At 42.4% G+C, this 18,653-nt stretch overlaps 1 protein-coding gene and 2 pseudogenes across 1 annotated transcript; 1 reads left to right on the plus strand and 2 right to left on the minus strand.

Moving 5' to 3' along the window:
* Window positions 1-1,369: 1,369 nt before the first annotated feature.
* LOC121800590 lies at window positions 1,370-2,480 on the minus strand. Its single transcript, XM_042200132.1, has 3 exons — window positions 1,688-2,480; window positions 1,585-1,605; window positions 1,370-1,494 (listed from the first exon to the last, which is right to left on the minus strand). Exons 1-3 carry the CDS (start codon window positions 2,436-2,438, stop codon window positions 1,370-1,372), a joined length of 897 nt encoding a protein of 298 aa, XP_042056066.1. The 5' UTR covers window positions 2,439-2,480.
* A 225-nt stretch (window positions 2,481-2,705) lies between these two features.
* LOC121800591 lies at window positions 2,706-5,387 on the plus strand (annotated as a pseudogene).
* A 913-nt stretch (window positions 5,388-6,300) lies between these two features.
* Window positions 6,301-9,465, minus strand: LOC121798325 (annotated as a pseudogene).
* Between the last annotated feature and the right edge of the window lie 9,188 nt (window positions 9,466-18,653).

The following is an 18,653-nucleotide window of genomic DNA, read 5'->3' on the forward strand; positions in this document are numbered from 1 at the left end:
CGCTTCGGCCGAGTAGATGCCGCAGAATTTTTTGACATGTCGGTCGACTTGGTCAAAGTGAGAGCGGAACATTTTATATTTGCGCTTGCGGGAGCCTTTCGGCTTTATCTGGTGGTAGACCTCGCAGACCTTTTCCCAGAAACACTTCCGGGGTTGTTGATTCCCGACGATGGGATCGTATGAGACGGTGATCCAGGCGTTGTACACCACCAGCGTTTCGAGGTTGCTGTAAGGATGTCGGCCTTAGATCCTCTTCATCCTCCTCGTCCTCGCCCGCCTGGGGTTGTACACGGCCTCGGCCACCTCCACCGCCTCGCCCACCTCCCGACGTGGGATCAACGGGAAAATCCTCCCTGATCTGGGATAATCCCTGCGAATACCGTGGGGCGGAGGAACGGGCATATGCATCAACGTCAAAATTGGGTGGTTGGTACCCACCCGGCGTCGCCGAACCCTGGGTCCCCGGCGTTGACGAACCGGAACCTCCCAGTGTCTTGATCATGGTCTCCCAATCGCCGAAGGCGTTGAGATCCCACCCGCCGGAGCCGGAACCGCCGTAGTTGCCGTAGCCGGACATCTTGAGTTGTTATATAAAAAATTGAGAGGAAATTGAGATGATAGGAAGAATAGATGTGTAGTTGTGTGTGAAATGGGGAGTTTAGGAGTATTTATAGAGTAAAAAAATTAATTAAAAAAAATTAAAAAAAAAAAACAAAAAAACGTTATTATTACCGTTAGAATTTTTTTTCCATTTATTTTTATTTTTATTTTTAAAAAATTCAAATTTTGTAAAAAAAAATATTTATTGCGTCAGCACGTGACGACGCCCACTCGCGGGCCGGCGAGTGGGCGTCACGCACGACGCCGGGTCGCGCCACGTCGCCTAGGCGCGTGGCGAGACGGCCCGTCGCTTGTCTCGGCGACACGGGACGCGGGACGGGACGGCGAGCTGCAACGCGTCGCGCGACGGATTCGTCGCTCCGGGACGAGCCGCGGGACGCCGGCGCGATGCATAGTGGATGCTCTAACCATCTCATCCCTTAACTGTTCATTCAATTTCATTTTTTATTTTTATTTCCAACAAATTCAATTAATAAAAACACACTTCATTAAATAAAATAAAATTACAACTTAAAATTCTAAAAAAATTAAAAACCTCGTTAATAAAATCCTAAAAATTTAAAATACATAATTTAAATAAAAAAACATATTTTTTATGGTGGATTAATTTGTGGGAATGATTTGATATTTATAGAACTGATTGGAGGCTTAAAATTTTTAAAATTTGCAAAAAACGCTTATAAACTGCTAGTATATTTTTTGGGATTTTTTAAATTTTTGAATTTTTCCTGATTTTTTTAAAAAAAAACTAAAAAAACATTTTTTCGGATAAAAACGACACCCACTTGCGGGCCGGTGAGTGGGCGTTACGGACGAACAAAACAAGGTTGGAAATCTTACCATATGCAACCACTGTATATGCTCCATAGATAACTGTCCAGAAAAAAAATGTTAGAAGAGAGTATTCCATAAGTAAAAAAAAGTTTAACAGGAGAAGAAGATCTGAGAAGATGGATCACTCACATCCCCAATACTCCAATTGACCTGCATTAATCCATATGAAAAAAATAGCATCAGCAAACAAAAAGTTGAAAGAAATAACTAGAAAAAAAATGTGCCTACTTACATCGAAAACCTTGCTGTGAGAGAGTTGTTACATCATCCTGGCACTGGCGTTTGCAAGTGATCCGGCTGTCCTCCAAGAGGCACACTGTGAATCTTGGGCAGTCTCCGCAGTGAACAATAAACCACGAGAGCTCCACCCCATTGCTCAAATCGCCATAGATGCCGGCCAAAGAAGGATTGGAGATAGTGCTAGTGCCCTTAGCCCTGGAGCTCCAAACCACATGATCAAGCATGCATGAGTCCTCCACGATCCCATCTCCCTCAACAACGTAACTGTAAAGTCGGGAAGAGTTGGAGAGAATGCTACTCCTGTTGCCGCAGAAGGGGGCTTCGACATAGCTGGAAGAGCTGACAGGAGCTAGGCAGTGTAAAAAGGATACGGGGCGATTCATGTCGAAGAAGTAGTTGTGGGAGAACAAGTATGGCCAAGAAGGAAGGTCGTTGGGATAAAGAGGGCATGAAGAGAGATTTGCATTTGCTGTGTTCATGGATGGATCAACCATCCATATGGAGTATGTAGCATAGTTTATGTCTCGGACGATATACCTCGCGTTTCCCACCTTGAAGATGGTCTCATTGTTGTGGCATTCGAGCTCGGAGCCAGAGTCATCGTAGCCACAAGATTTGGGGCTGCTTGTCAATCGGAAAGGGTAGCTAATTTTCACATTGCCACAAGATGAAGAAGGGCAGTTGTCTTGGGCTGTGGAGTTAGCTGTTAAGAAAAGAAGAAGGATCAAGATGGCAAACAACATTCTATTTTTTTATTTTCTTTCTGGGAATTGTCTTTGATGTAGTAGTAGTAGTAGTAGTACTGTGATATTAGTCCACAAATGAAGGAGAACATATATATATAGTTATATAAACACGCTCGCGCGCGGACATATTTGACTTATCCTTAAAAATGATTGGCTTGTATGCAAACCAACTTGCTGAAAAGGGTAGAATAGTAAACCCCCATCAAAAGTGGGTAAAAACAGAGAAAGAGCCAAAAGGACTAAAAAGTTCATTCAAGTGAAACGATGGAGAAAGAAGAATTATTTGTAGACGGTAATTATAGCTGTTGAAAAGGGTATTTTAATTTCACTTTTCTACTTTCTTGTGATTATGCGAGTGACGATGCTCAACACTCGGCGCAGGTGAATACGAGCTATCACAATGACCAATCCCCTAACAACTTGTTACATTTCCCTTTTTCATTTTAAAGATGGAATTTAAAAATTAATACCTCAAGAGCTTTATTAAGGATCGTTTTTAAAGTCATTTTAATTTTATTTTCATTTTCATACCATGAATACCCCATTTACACAAATTCAAACTAAAATTCTACCTTTTCCAATGGTTTTCGAGGTAGAGACATGATCATGTAGAGTATAGTATATACGCAGACATTCTATTATAGCTCTGTGAATTGTTTTCGCGTCGGGCAGAAATAGGCGAATAAGTCAATTATGCGTCGTTGACTCGTCAACAATGAGCTTTGAGGATTCAACTGAAATTAGAAAATTAAGATATATGCGACTGCCAAATCGCTGCTTTCGTTTTCTTATCACGGTTATTTGAACCTTTTATTATTAATTAATCAATTAAAGGAAAAATATCCTACTAATAATGTGCACTTCATCAACAACATTCCACTTATAAGTTTGCCCGCAATAATTACCACACCACAAATGTTTAATGAATTATTCCAGTTAATTAATACTGTAAATTGTAAATACTACTAGCACTGCACTATTACTTAGATGGGATTAGTTTTTAGGTTGAGCCCGTTGACATAATCTTAGTTTGAAGTCAATATTGGCTTCTTCTCCATCGCAATTACCTGTATCTTTGTGTCAGAAAAATAAATAAATAATGCACCTTTATTCAATATCTGTTTCTTCCATCGCTGAATTTCCATCCACATCTCGCAGATCCTCGCACCATGATTCTTTTTCTTCACTAAATATCCAGCAACCAAGATTTGCAGCAGCCCAGCAGGACTGCCCTCCCGCAAGCTGCAGCCCCATCGTCCGCCACCCCCAGCACCGCACCGAATTCGACTTCCAATTTCCAGTCCGTGCCTCGGCCCGCAATATCATCCTCCCACTTTCAGCAAAAGCTACCGCAAATGAAATCGACTACAGAGCTCAAGTAATCCGACTCAGCGTCTTCGTGCCTCCCTGCCCGGGTGCCTGAAGTCAGCTCCTCTCCCTCTCCTTTCGAATTCCACATCAAGATCATGTACTATGGTGCACGCTTTTCAATTGCTCTGGAGCGCTGGACAACTATAAGGAATGGGCCCGATCACTTGCCTTGTTTATGCTTACCGATCCTCTACTTCGGTCACCGAGCTGCCTCTCTCCAGATGTGTGAAAATGTACAACGTTTCTGATGTCTCTGAGGTGCTTTTGGACGGGCTGAGAGAGAGTATTCGGTCGATGATACCTACCTGCATTGGCCCCAACCCATCTGCAGCAACTGCGAAAGCCGAGCCAAGTACTGTGGGTTCAATACCAATAACCAACCTCAATGCTTTGACATACCCAAACAATCTCACCACGAGAAACAAGGTAGTATATCAGATAAGGCAGTCATTGCAATTGTAGTAGTTGCTGTTTTCACGGCGCTAGCTTTTGCTGCCCTATTTTACTTCTATACACTAAAGAGGCGAAAACAGAGCAAGGAGCGAAGGACTGAGCGTTTCTTAGAGGATCACAAAGCAAGAAGGCTAACCAGATACACTTACTCTGATATCAAGACAATCACGGACGGTTTCAAACACAAACTGGGGCAGGGAGGCTACGGATCAGTCTTCAGAGGGAAGCTCTCGACAGACATTCTGGTAGCGGTGAAAGTCCTAACCAATATCAAAGGGAATGGCGAGGACTTCATCAACGAGGTAGGAACCATCGGCAACATCCACCACGTGAATGTGGTGCGTTTGGTCGGGTACAAGCGCGCCCTAGTGTACAAGTTCTTGGAGAATGATTCGCTTAACAAGTACCTCTCATCGGGCAAGCAGAGCAGCTCGGTGGGGTGGGAGAAGCTGCTGGAGATCGCGCTGGGGGTAGCCAGAGGCCTCGATTATCTCCACCAAGGCTGCAAACAAAGGATCCTTCATTTCAACATCAAGCCACACAACATCTTGCTGGACCATAACCTCAACCCCAAAGTTGCCGATTTTGGTCTGGCTAAGCTGTCATGACTGGGGCGAGGGGGACAATAGGGTACATTGCACCTGAGGTGTTCTCGAGGAACTTTGGGGGTGTCGTACAAGTCGGACATCTATAGCTACGGGATGGAGTTGCTGGACATGGTTGGTGGACGAAGGGAGCTTGGAGAAGCGGGACAGGATGGCGGGGAAGTGTACTTTCCAGAGTGGATGTACAATCAGCTGGAGAAGGGAGAGGATATAGCTATCCATGTTGATAATGTGGAGGAGACTGATATTGTGAAAAGGCTTATAATTGTGGGACTTTGGTGTATACAGTGGTATCCTGCAGATAGGCCATCCATGAAACTTATCATCCAGATGCTTGAAGCTCAAACCATGCCCATTATGCCGCCCAATCCTTTCGCTGCCTCAAATTCTGCAAATTCAACTTCATCTTTATCTTCATCTTCTTCCACCACGTACACCACCTCAACAACCACCACTTTTACTTCTTGACATTTAACCATCTTGCTTGTGAATAAAAGTATACAACTGTTCATTTTCATTCAGAAAGTAGAGGAATCTTTTTTAAGATAAACAATCTCATAACTGAAATTGATAACAATTTTGCTCTTCACAGCAATTAATTTGAGCATGTTACATCAACAAACTCAAGTAGATTAAACATCGCAGGAGCGAAATCACAAATTTCTGTTTTATTCTAATTTTATACTAGGATACAAAAACATCAGAAATCAGAGCACCGACCGTTCTTCTCCCAATCGCCGTAGCGAGTCGGTTCCGGTCCGCGGGGGCCGCCGACTTCACCAGTACCTTTATTCACGAACTCGTCGCCGCCGTCATCTTCTCCGTCTTTTTTAGAGTCGAAGTTCCTCTCATCATCGATATGGCTGTTGATGTTTTCCTTGTCGTCGGAAATCGCAGGCTCTTTGGTTGCTGGTTGCTGATTTTGCAGGAGGTGCGCCGTCGTGGCGATGGCTCTGCAGCTCGCGGCGTTGGACAGCTTAGATCTAGAGATCGCCGATGAGATTGCTCGACATAGTTTGCTAGCCATTTATTGATCCCTAACGATTATGCTTTCCTTGTGGCGATGCTGGAACGACGAAGCTCGTAATCAGAATCAAATTGAGTCGAAATCACTATCGTTGAGATCTGGCGGCGGTTCTGCCAGAGCATATATGGTGATCGAAACGACGACGTGTTGGACCACGGAAGATACACGTTTGACGATTCCTTTATTGTGGCCCAACAGCCCAATAAGGAGCCCATTTCTTCTTCCAATGTGCTTTTATATAAAATGGTTCAACCAAATTCATGCATCTCTACGAAAAAATCATGTGCAAAATTTAAACCTAGTATAATTATTAAACCCTACCTCAAACTACATTACCAGATTAATATACAATCAAATCCAATATTAAAACCAGAAGAGAAGAGAACGCTCTCATAGCCTCCCAGCCAGCAATCTGGAGTATATAATAAAGGGAAATTGTAACTACAGATTGATGAAATCATACATAGTATTGGTGTAGCATTAAACAAACAGTATATACATATCTAGTTTAGCCACGATGGACATTATGAGGGATGTTAAGATAGGTTGGGAGGTGAGTTGATGATCATGGTGATCACTTCTACGTATCCTTATCCATAATCAATAATACAGACATTACTGCATCTTAGGGCTTTCCATTTCCTCCGTCTTGGCAAATCTTCCGCGGATTCGAGGCTGGCTGTCAGCCAAGGCTTTCCTACAAGCATACTGCAGCGAAACGCGTCATTAGTTAGTCTTTTGCTGCCTCAGTATGTATTTTCGTGACAGAATATGATGAATATGAGTGAGATTTAATATGAGGTGGATGGATAATATTAGACTTTGGGAAATGAAGGAAGATTATATAAGTCTCACCTTGATTTTTCTTCCAAAGTTTCGCTTGGACTTCTTGTTCCAGTATCTAGACAGCTTTTCCTTGCGATCTTCAGAACGGCAGCTGCTTATAACCCGAGGTTGCACCACCGAGGACTGCTCTAGACTTGTTTTAACATCGTTATCAAGAGTCTGCCATAAAAACTCAGTATCAGTCACACCCACCCCTATCCTGTCCAAGAGTCCACAAACATCTAACCATTTCTCAGTTCATACACATTGTTGCACAACCAATAAATTTGTGTGGTAGTCACGAGCAGAGGTAAATTGCGAATCATTCGCTGGCCCAATTCAATATAGAGGTGTTTCAAGATACATTTTAGGTATGTGACTAACATTATCCAATTCTGAAGCCAAATTACTTGGCATATAAGATTCATGATACAATATTTAGTATGAGAGAGTAGTGAGTCCTAACAAAATGTGCATAAAGATTGCTAGAAGAGTTTACCTTGATGTCTCCTTCGCTAAATGCTCTCCGCATCCCATTAAAAGCCCCGAAGTCCAAAACTGGGAAATCGAGAATCTTGGCCTCAGTGGAGCCTCATGCACACCGTCCACAGGTCTTAGACAACTCGAGCTAAGACTTTTCTGGAGTGCGCCCTCTGCAAACAGCTTCTCGTCAACAACAATGTTCTCATCTATCTGTAGAGACGGAATCTTGATACTCAGGGCATCACAGAGTGGCGTCCCATTCCCTTGCTGTGCCAAAAGATCCTTTCTGCATTCATAGAAAACCTCACTGATGAGCTTTCCACTCTCAATAGACGACTCGATATCAGATACTGTTAGCGACTGGGGGGAGATCACGTCTTCTCCACAGGAGATCATTGAGATAGCAGCTGTCATTGGATCCACAGCCATTAATGGTTCTCCGATTACTGGTTCAGGTGCCTTGAAGAGATCACCTTCTCCCCCCAGGTTGTAATCTGATATGGTGGATGTTTGCATGAGGCTGCTTGTTATGCCCTATATAGGAATTTGGGGGGGAAAATTCTCAAAGTTAACTAAAATATTTGATAAAAATATCTCATGAAGCAGAGTAAAAAATGAGCAATCATGACTAGTGGTTTGCCAAAACTGTGGAGCTGTAGGCACACATCTAGCAAATAAGCTTTTTTTGTCCAAACATGATGGTTAGTATGCATCAGTACAACCTATAAAAGCAAACGAAGAAGCCCACAACAGACACAGAAGTTCAACTCGAGGGCACCAGTTAAATCACATGTTAGGACAAAGATTCACTATAGTTGGGGCCAAGCCAACATTAATAAATAGAAATCATGGTAAGATGGTTAAAATTTTACAAGAAATACCAAGTATGGAGTATATTATCTTAGTTACCAAAAACTAGCTAGACAAATAGGTGACTTGGCTGGATAATTCATCTCGCTCCATTACAGTTATCGCCACCAGAAAATGTCATCTACTAGATCTCAGACACCTCCCTATGCCAAAAGTAAAAATTAATATCAATGATTGAGGTGTCTATAAGTATCTGCAGGTGCAATTTCTCATAACTAGGACTAACTTTTCAATCAGAAACTTATGTGATAATTCACTTGAATCAAAAACTAAGATGCTACTGATTTTTAAGCTGCCTTTAAACACTCTAGCACATGAAAAATAGGGTAATCAAGATCATTTTAGCTAAATGTGTAACAGAAATAGAAAATCCCATTGTAAAACAGAGCTTCAAGAGTAACCACCAATAATTGAAGGCTTATTCACTCACTTCACTTCTCTATCTTGAACCAGCATACAACAGAGTGTGAAAAGAAAAGGTACCGAAGGGGGAGGAGAAAAAACGAAGACCTTCACAAAATAGGAACTCTTTTGAAGTTGGGAAAGATGAGAAAGGTCGGAAATTATTTCATAACCTAATTAATGGGTTTTCAAAGAAACGGAAGTAATGATTGTGATATTATGTTCCAATAATTTCCCTTTTCACCATAAATAGAACTCAAGGTGCTAACCATTAATGGTGCCAATTGAAAAAGCACATTCGAAGAAAAATCTAATCTAAGCTCTTACATAAGTCAACATTTGTGGCAGTCAAATCGAAATTCATCATGATAACTTTCATTTAAGAGAAAATGAGCAGTAATAAAAAACTCAGGGAAAAGAACCATGGAGATGCCCCAATTAACATGAGCAAGCAAATAGCAATTCATAAAATAAAATAGAAAAAAGGTTTCAGCATAATCCATCTTGCAGGAAAAGGCAGGGTGCATAAAAATCTTGGAATGAAGATAATTAAGTGGAACAAAATGTGAAAAGAGGAAAAGATCATTAACACACAGATGAAGAGTGGAAACCTCAGATATTTTGACACCCTTTCCCCAAAAAATTATCAAAAAAGCATAAGATAATTTACCAAGGAGGAATTAGGCCTTTGTGAGCAGCCAAAATCATCAAACTGCTGAGCTTCTTGAGAGAAGTATGGGAACGTAAGCCCCGTTTCTGCATACATTCTCTGTTTCTCTCCAAAAAATTGGGGGAAGGGGAGAAAGACACCGAGCTGTGTATCTAAGCGTAGGTATAGACTATAGATGGAGGAGAATAGCTTTAATGGGGGCGAGGTGTCAAACAGTCAGAAATATCACCAGAAGCAGCAGCAGAGCAGCGACCGTAACAGGCGTAAAGGAGAGAGAAGAGAGTGAGGAATCTGATTTTGTTTGGGTCTTGGCTCGACTCTCTCACTTCGATCGTGGAATGAAATTTGTAATGAGTTGAAAAGGTTAAAAGTCATATCATACGGGTCTCTTATCCGTCTATTAACCGTCTCATCTTTTAACTATTCATGAACCTCACAGTATTTTTTACTCCATCTCTTAACTAAGAGACAACATATGCAACCCTTCATCTCTTATCCGTCTCTTAAGAGCATTCACTACGCTGTCCCCCCACCACCCCTTAACCGTCCCTTAAACTACTATTTGAGGGTGCCACTGTACTTTATTCCTCCATCCCTTAACTAAGGGACGGAACCTGTAACGCTCCGTCCCTTAACCGTTCCTTATTCCGTCCCTTAAATTAATATTCATTCAATTTCATTTTTTATTTTTTTCCAACCCAATTCAATTAAAACAAACACACTTTATTAAAAAACACACTTTATTAAAAAAACACACAACATAAAAAAACACACAACATAAAAAAACACACAACATAATTTAAAATACAAATTTGGAGGAAAAAAAACTACTCCACAGGCGAATCATCCTCCGGAGGCGGTCGAGGTGGAGGGGGAGTCGGAAGGCCAAGTCGTGCTGCCATATGCACAACTCCGTTCCACCTGGCCGCGTATTGGGAGGGCGAGTAGCGGGAAACGTCCGCCATTGTGGCGGTCATGTACACCGCCATAAGTGTGTCCGAGCCTCCCTGCGAGCCCGATCCCGAGGCCGCCTGGCTTGATTCGCCTCGCCCGTTCCTCGCTCTAGCCGCTTTCGCCGCCTTCGTCCCTTGCGGCCGACGACGCCCACCTCCAGATCCTCCAGCATCGCCGACCGTACCAGCAAACTCCTGCGATTCAGCCTCATGTGGGCTGATGCCCTCAGCGGTGTCACCACCAGACGAGTATTGGCCACTCTCCGTATGCTTGGTGCGCTTCGAGTTTGAGCCCGAGCTGGAGCGGAAACCGCCGGCCCACCGTTCCTCGTCCTTCACGGCCTGCCAAACATCAACAAATCTGAATTGTTGACGGGTGTCCTGGTAGTAAGCACGCAAAGCGGATGTCAAAATGTTAGTTGCCGTGGAGCCGCTTCGGCCGAGTAGATGCCGCAGAATTTTTTGACCTGTCGGTCGACTTGGTCAAAGTGAGAGCGGAACATTTTATATTTGCGCTTGCGGGAGCCTTTCGGCTTTATCTGGTGGTAGACCTCGCAGACCTTTTCCCAGAAACACTTCCGGGGTTGTTGATTCCCGACGATGGGATCGTATGAGACGGTGATCCAGGCGTTGTACACCACCAGCGTTTCGAGGTTGCTGTAAGGATGCCGGTCTTAGATCCTCTTCCTCTTCATCCTCCTCGTCCTCGCCCGCCTGGGGTTGTACACGGCCTCGGCCACCTCCACCGCCTCGCCCACCTCCCGGCGTGGGATCAACGGGAAAATCCTCCCTGATCTGGGATAATCCCTGCGAATACCGCGGGGCGGAGGAACGGGCATATGCATCAACGTCAAAATTGGGTGGTTGGTACCCACCCGGCGTCGCCGAACCCTGGGTCCCCGGCGTTGACGAACCGAAACCTCCCAGTGTCTTGATCATGGTCTCCCAATCGCCGAAGGCGTTGAGATCCCACCCGCCGGAACCGCCGTAGTTGCCGTAGCCGGACATCTTGAGTTGTTATATAAAAAATTGAGAGGAAATTGAGATGATAGGAAGAATAGATGTGTAGTTGTGTGTGAAATGGGGAGTTTAGGAGTATTTATAGAGTAAAAAAATTAATTAAAAAAATAAAAACAAAAAAACAAAAAAACGGTATTATTACCGTTAGAATTTTTTTCCATTTGTTTTTATTTTTATTTTTAAAAAATTCGAATTTTGTAAAAAAAAATATTTATTGCGTCAGCACGTGACGACGCCCACTCGCGGGCCGGCGAGTGGGCGTCACGCACGACGCCGGGTCGCGCCACGTCGCCTAGGCGCGTGGCGAGACGGCCCGTCGCTTGTCTCGGCGACACGGGACGGCGAGCTGCAACGCGTCGCGCGACGGATTCGTCGCTCCGGGACGAGTCGGTGGACGCCGGCGTGATGCGTAGTGGATGCTCTAACCATCTCATCCCTTAACTGTTCATTCAATTTCATTTTTTATTTTTATTTCCCACAAATTCAATTAATAAAAACACACTTCATTAAATAAAATAAAATTACAACTTAAAATTCTAAAAAAATTAAAACCCTCGTTAATAAAATCCTAAAAAAATTAAAAATACATAATTTAAATAAAAAAACATATTTTTTTATGGTGGATTAATTTGTGGGAATGATTTGATATTTATAGAATTGATTGGAGGCTTAAAAATTTTAAAATTTGCAAAAAACGCTTATAAACTGCTAGTATATTTTTTGGGATTTTTTAAATTTTTGAATTTTTCCTGAATTTTAAAAAAAAACAAAAAAAAACATTTTTTCGGATAAAAACGACACCCACTTGCGGGCCGGTGAGTGGGCGTTACGGACGAACCGGAGCTCGCCACGTCGCCAACGCGCGTGACGAGACGTCTCGCGAGCTGTCCCTCCGGGACGGGCATCTCTCCGAGACGGATGGAGATGGAAGGCCGCAACGCCGTCTCTTATCCGTCTCGTCTCTCTGAGACGAGATAAGAGACGGCTAAGGGATGTGTTGCGGATGGCCTTCGAAGCAAATAAACTAAAAATAGTTAGTGCAAATTATTGAGCAAGAGACAGTTGTTTCTTTTGCTTATTGATCGATTTTGTTCTGAGTTGTTAACTTAATATATCTCTTACTATTACTGAAGTAATTAGTATTGTTAAATTTTTTAAATAAATTTGGGGATCATAATATCTATAATAATCAAACTTACGCATTTATCATCTACGTGACGATGATCTATCAAGTGTAATTTGCAAAAATGTTAGTTTACTCAATTTTCGCTAATCATTTTTCACATTTATTTGGTTTTATCTTATCATTTATGTGCTTAACTCAATTTTGTTCTATAAAACATTAAAGCAGAACCATACTATTAAACATTAAATCAGAACCATATCTTACAACAAGAATGTAAACTAGTTTTAACGTTACAAGTAAAATGATACTCTCACTTAGAGCATCTCCAACAAGGAGAGGTAAACGAAAGATGTATATTGTCTATTTATGTTCTCATAAAGTGACATATATCCTTCCAAAAAGTAACATACTCCAGAGGAAAAATGTATATATTAGAAGGTCAATTATTTTTTTAGTAATAAAATGATAGTATAAAATGCATTAAAAATATATTCTCAAATACATTCCTCCTTGGAGAATGGTTTTTCATGAAAAGAAGACAAATATGGTATGTATAAGATTTTACTTCTCCATTAATAAAGAGGTAAAGATACCTTTTCAAAATGAGAAAATGTATAATACCTTCTCAAATACCTCTCCCATTGGAGAATGATATTTTATAAAAAAAAAGTAAATATAATAATTGTATGACTTTACCTCTTCGTTTACCTATTCCCTTGGAGATGCTCTTAGTAGTATTGTTTAATTTTATGCATTGATATTAGTAATTGGTGTTGTTATGGTTTTTAATTATAAAAGGTCATGGTTGATCAAACCGAACTGATACGTGTATATAATTATAAAAATGTTATAACTTTTTTTGGACTGATAAAAAATTGTATCCGTCTACTTCGTCACTAATTTCATTAGTATACCATAATTTTTAACATGTGTATGCTGAAACATTCTGTACTATTTTAATGACTAATAATTCCATGTTAAAGAGAAAATTGACTATAGTATTAGTTATTAAATTTCGGGATGATAACGAATCCTAAATTTTGGGTTGATAAAGAGAAATTCTACTAAAGTATTATAAATTGCAGCTTATACTTTGTAATAATGGGAATTAAATTATACTATATTTTGTAACGATAATAATTATTTTATAATAGTGACACAGTAGTAATACTTTACCTTAGATTTTTTGCAAGGAAATTTTACTCTATAAGGATCGAGAATAATTGCATTTTAAAAGCTCTAATTAAGTTGTAAATATCATTGTAGACACGAAATGAAATTTTACTTCCCAAGGAATGAGAATAATTGCATTTTAAAAGCTATGAGTTGCACATATCATTGTAGACATGAAATTGATTCCTCATCAGTCCAAATTCTTACTTTCATAATTAGTTAGGTTTTGTGAATATACATTTCTGTCATATATTTTGAGTATGATCACTTGTTTCTCAATACCAATACCTTGGGTTATTTTTTCCTCGTCTTCAACTTTTATTTGATGCTTAGGGCATCCGAAGTGGTGCGGATGTCCCTGCAGAATTCTCACTGCCACGTCATAAGAACTTCCCACTGCACAGTGGCGGAATTCCCGACGGAATTCTCACATTAAAAAAAATTCACAAATTCACAAATTCATAAATTAACCACTTTCTGGAAGTAAAGAATTTACGAAATTAAAATTTCGACGTGAATAGGGAAAAAATCCATTAAAAAAAGAAAAGTACATTTCACCAAAAAAATAAATAAATCGGAATTCCGATCGGAATTCCGCGGGAGTCGACGCAATGGCGGACGTCCGCGCGGAATTCCGCTGAAGGCCGCAGACCTGCGACGTCCTCAGCTCAATTCCGTATCCGTGCCATTCGTGCCTAATGGCAGACGTCCGCCACGGAATTCCGGCACATCTGTGGGAATTCCGCGGCGAAGTCCGCCATTGCGGATGCTCTTAAAGGAAAAAAATCTAGTTAAATGGTGAAAATAGATAATAATGAAAATCAAATATAAGCAATTGTTTATTTGTTAAACCCCTTGGTGGCGCGAAGCGTCATGGATATGCAGTAGAATTTCTAATTTAATTTTATTAACGTGAACTAATTGTATTTGTGGGACCTCTTGATAATAGGAGTAATTATTTAGAGCATCTCCAGTGGGCGGATGTCCCACTCGGACATCTACTAGGATATCCCGAAAACACCTCCCGCCACGTCACTAGGACATCCCCTTCACAATCCGCCATTCCCATCGCCCTTCCCACTAGGACTTCCCGCAATAAAAAAAATCACAAATTCACAAATAAAACAATTTACGTTTACGGAAATAAAATTTCAACACGATTACGAACGCGAAAAATTAATAACTTCATTTAAAAAAAACATAAATGATTTGAAAAAAAAATTACATAGTAATAAAACAAAAAAAAGTACTAACATCAACGTCAACCCTTTCGCGTCCAAACCTCTTCGATAATATCGTTCTGAAGTGGAACATGGGCATCTGTTTGCCGCATGTCGGCAAATGCACGCATCCGCTCGACCTCTCCATGAGGTACCCCCATATTCACATTCGTGGTGGCCACACCGTGACTTGGACCTGCACCCGTATCATCTTCATTGGTCCACTGAGTCAGTTCCGCACCTTCATTTTCGACAAATCATGTTGTGCATTATGATACATGCGTACATGACATCGCCGATGTTGGGAATATACCACTGCCGTGCAAAACCCTTGACTACCGCCCATCGACTCTGGAGCATATCAAATGCCCGCTCCACATCCTTGCTCGCTGCTTCCTGACGGCTCGCAAAGTATGACTTCTTTTGTCCGAGCGGATGCTTGATTGTCTTCACAAAGACGGGCCAGTTTGGGTATATCCCATCCGCCAAATAGTATCCCATATTGTGCTGGTTGCCGTTGGCGACGAAACTGATGGCGGGACCAACGCCCGCGCACTGAGCATTGAACAGGGGCAACGACTGGAGAACGTTGATGTCGTTGTTCGACCCGGCGACTCCAAAATAAGCATGCCATATCCACAGCCGGTAGTCAGCTACAACTTATAGGATCATCGAGGGATGCTTGGCTTTGAAGCCAGTAGTGTACATCCCCTTCCAGGCGGCGGGACAGTTCTTCCACTCCCAATGCATACAATCTATGCTGCCCAACATCCCAGGGAACCCGTGCACCGACCCATGCATATCTACCAGGCTCTGGCAGTCTTCGGGGCTCGGACTCCGAAAATACCGCTCACCGAATATCGCTCTCACGCCCGCGCAAAAATTCTGCAGACACTCGACGGCTGTCGACTCGCCAATGTGGAGGTACTCGTCGAACATGTCGGCCGCGCCTCCGTACGCCAGTTGTCTGATTGCGACAGTGCACTTCTGCAAGGGCGTGAGTCCGGGTTTGCCAGCTGCATCCTCCCTGATCCTAAAATACAGGTATCTTCTCTCTAAAGCACCCACGATGTGCAGAAACAGCGGACGATACATCCTAAAGCGTCGCCGGAATAAGGCTTCCCCAAAACGCGGTTGTGGAGCAAAGTAGTCTGCATACAACTGAATATGTGCAGCAATGTGGTCACAGGGTACTGTAGTTCGACTATGGATCGGCCGAGGTACCGCAGCCTGCTGCCGCCGCTGCGCCCTCTGCTGTAGCAGCCTATCTATCGCACCTTCCACAGCGACCTCCAATTCATTCTCGCTATCACTGTCACTAGACATTCTAGATATACTTGAAATTAGAGATGTAGAGAGAGAAACTTGTTAACACAAGTGGTGCGAATGAAATAAAATTCAACGAGCCGTATATATAGAGTTTAAAAAAAATTAAAAAAATTTAAAAATCGGACGTCCGACCCACGCCACAATGGCGGACGTCCGCCCGCCCGTCGCGCCGACGTCCTCACGGGACGTTCGTATCCGACCTCCCCTGTCACAATGGCGGACGTCCCGGTCGCCCGTCGCGCACGTCCGACCGGACGTCCGCCATTGGAGATGCTCTTAGTCGGACATTTCTCTGATATTTTACTGCACTTGTTTACAACATTCCTTAATGATTAATTGATTTATAAACTCAGTAATAACGCAAAATTACACTAAGTGCTCTAGATAGATTTTAGACTGCATTAATTAGTAGTATTTACATAAATACATACAATTACTAATTTAAAATACTCCAATTAATATTATTTTATTTGATCATATAAACATACTACAATTAATATTATTTTATTTTCAATATGTGAACAGCTAATTACTTATTTAAATGTGTGAACTAATGAATGGTAGCTCTACGATTAAATAATTAGGTAAGTATCCAGCTTAAAACAACAAAGACAATTTTTTTTATTAAATTAGAGAAATGACAAAAAGAAAAAGAGGCTACGATAATCGGATTATGGGCTATACTATGCAAATTAGTCGAAACGACTGTTTTCCACCATTATTGATTATTTAATCATTGCTTATACTGATATTAACTTAGTAAAATAATGGATGGACTTCTTTTAATTGCAGCTGAAGCCAGCAAATTACTGACTGCGACTTATTACGCTAATTAAATAGTGTAAAATTTCGGCTTGATTGGAAAGTAGTGAATGTATCTAGACGGCTGCTCGGCTTTAGAGCATCCACAACCGTGCTCTTGCCAGCGGCACGGTTGTGGGCCCTGGCGGTACTATTCATACCTGCTCTCTGGCAAGGGCACAACACCCACAACTGTGCTCTTCCGCAAGGACGAGCACAATTAATATAAAATTCAATTAAACAAAAACATTTCCATAATATTAAAATCCATTTAAAAACCACAATAAATATTACAAATTACAAATAAAATTAAAAAATACATAATTAAAATCCTAAAAATTAAAAATTACATAATTAAACTCCTTAAAATTAAAAATTACATAATTAAAATCCTAAAAATTAAAAATTACATAATTAAACTCCTAATAAGACTACGCATCCGGCGGGATCAACCCCAATTGTTTTTGGAGACCTTTTATCATGGTCTCGTGTGTTTCAAGTTGCGTGGGGGTCATAGATGACCTATCGGCCATATTGAGTTGGCTTAAGAGCATCCACATCGAGTTGTTCGGGGGTGGAGATGGCACATAGGGAGCGGGAGCGGCTTCGGGAGTGGCTTCGGGAGTCGAGCCGCAACAACGGGTGGCCGCCGCCTTCTTCCTTCCTTGGGGGCGGCGTTGGGAACCGCTCGGTCTGGCGTCGGGGCTACCCAAGTTAGCTCCGGCGAGTTGGCTAGCCACTTCTTCCGAGCCGGAGTCGGATAGGGCTACTGACCTTGATCGTTTGGAGGAGCCGCTAGAGGAGGATGTTATGCCTCCCTTATACTTCGGGTGCGTCCGCGTCTCCTGCCAAACGTTAAGATATTTGAACGACTTACCGTTCATGGATTGGTAGGTGCTCAGCGCGGCGGTGATGATGTCGACCTCGCTTCGGCCGCTCCCGGCATTCCGGGACTCCTAGATGAAATAGCCGTTGAACTTGTCAATTTCTTCGTTGGCTCGGCCGATGCAGTTGCGCACCATACTCTCGTTGCGCTCGATCGTTCCCGGCGGCCGGTTTGCATTGTACCGGCTAGAGACGTGCCACCAAAAGTGATCGCCGGATTGGTTCGTTCCAATCACCGCATCTTCGCGAGATGGAGGAGTCGACATTTGGGAAGGGGCGTGAGGCCTAGGCTCCGGTGTCCACCCGTAGCGTCCTTCGGAGGCACCTTGGTCGTCGATTGGGTATGGACGGTAGCCACCCGGAACAGCCGAATCTTGGGTTTGAGGAGGGGCCGAATATTCCGTTTCTGGACTAGGAAACGGTTGTGAACCGAACCATTCGGGGTTCCAACCGTGGGAGCCCGTAGGGTTATCGTCTTGGTCGGACATAGTGATGTTGTAGGGTATGAGAGAATGGAGATGAAAATGGATATGAGAGAATGGAGATGAGAATGGATATTGGAGAATGGTGATGAGAGTTGTGTAGTTTGATGTGAATTTTTGGGGTGAAATTGGGGGTATTTACAGATGAAAGTGTGTATTTTTGGGGTAAAAAAATGAAAAAAAAAATAAAAAGGTGTAAAAAACGGTTATAAATGGATATATTTTTTTGGGGAAGTGAAATTTTTTTTATCGGTTTTTTTTAATAAAAACAGATTTTTTTTATAAAAAATAATAAAAAATGTTTAAATGCAACGGCTATGCCGTTGATGAATCGGAGCGTGCCACGTGTGCGTCCGCTGGCACGGACGTGCTCGATACATCGAGCAGCGTAGTGCCAGCGGCGCGAGCGCAGCGGCGGCGGATGGCGTCCGTGCCAGCGGCGCGGACGGCGGTGGCGACGGACGCCACCGCTGCGCATACTCTTACCCCATAGCGGGGGATAGCGAATTTAGTAAAT

Source organism: Salvia splendens, chromosome 4 (assembly GCF_004379255.2).
Source record: "Salvia splendens isolate huo1 chromosome 4, SspV2, whole genome shotgun sequence".
Taxonomy (NCBI): Eukaryota; Viridiplantae; Streptophyta; class Magnoliopsida; order Lamiales; family Lamiaceae; genus Salvia; species Salvia splendens.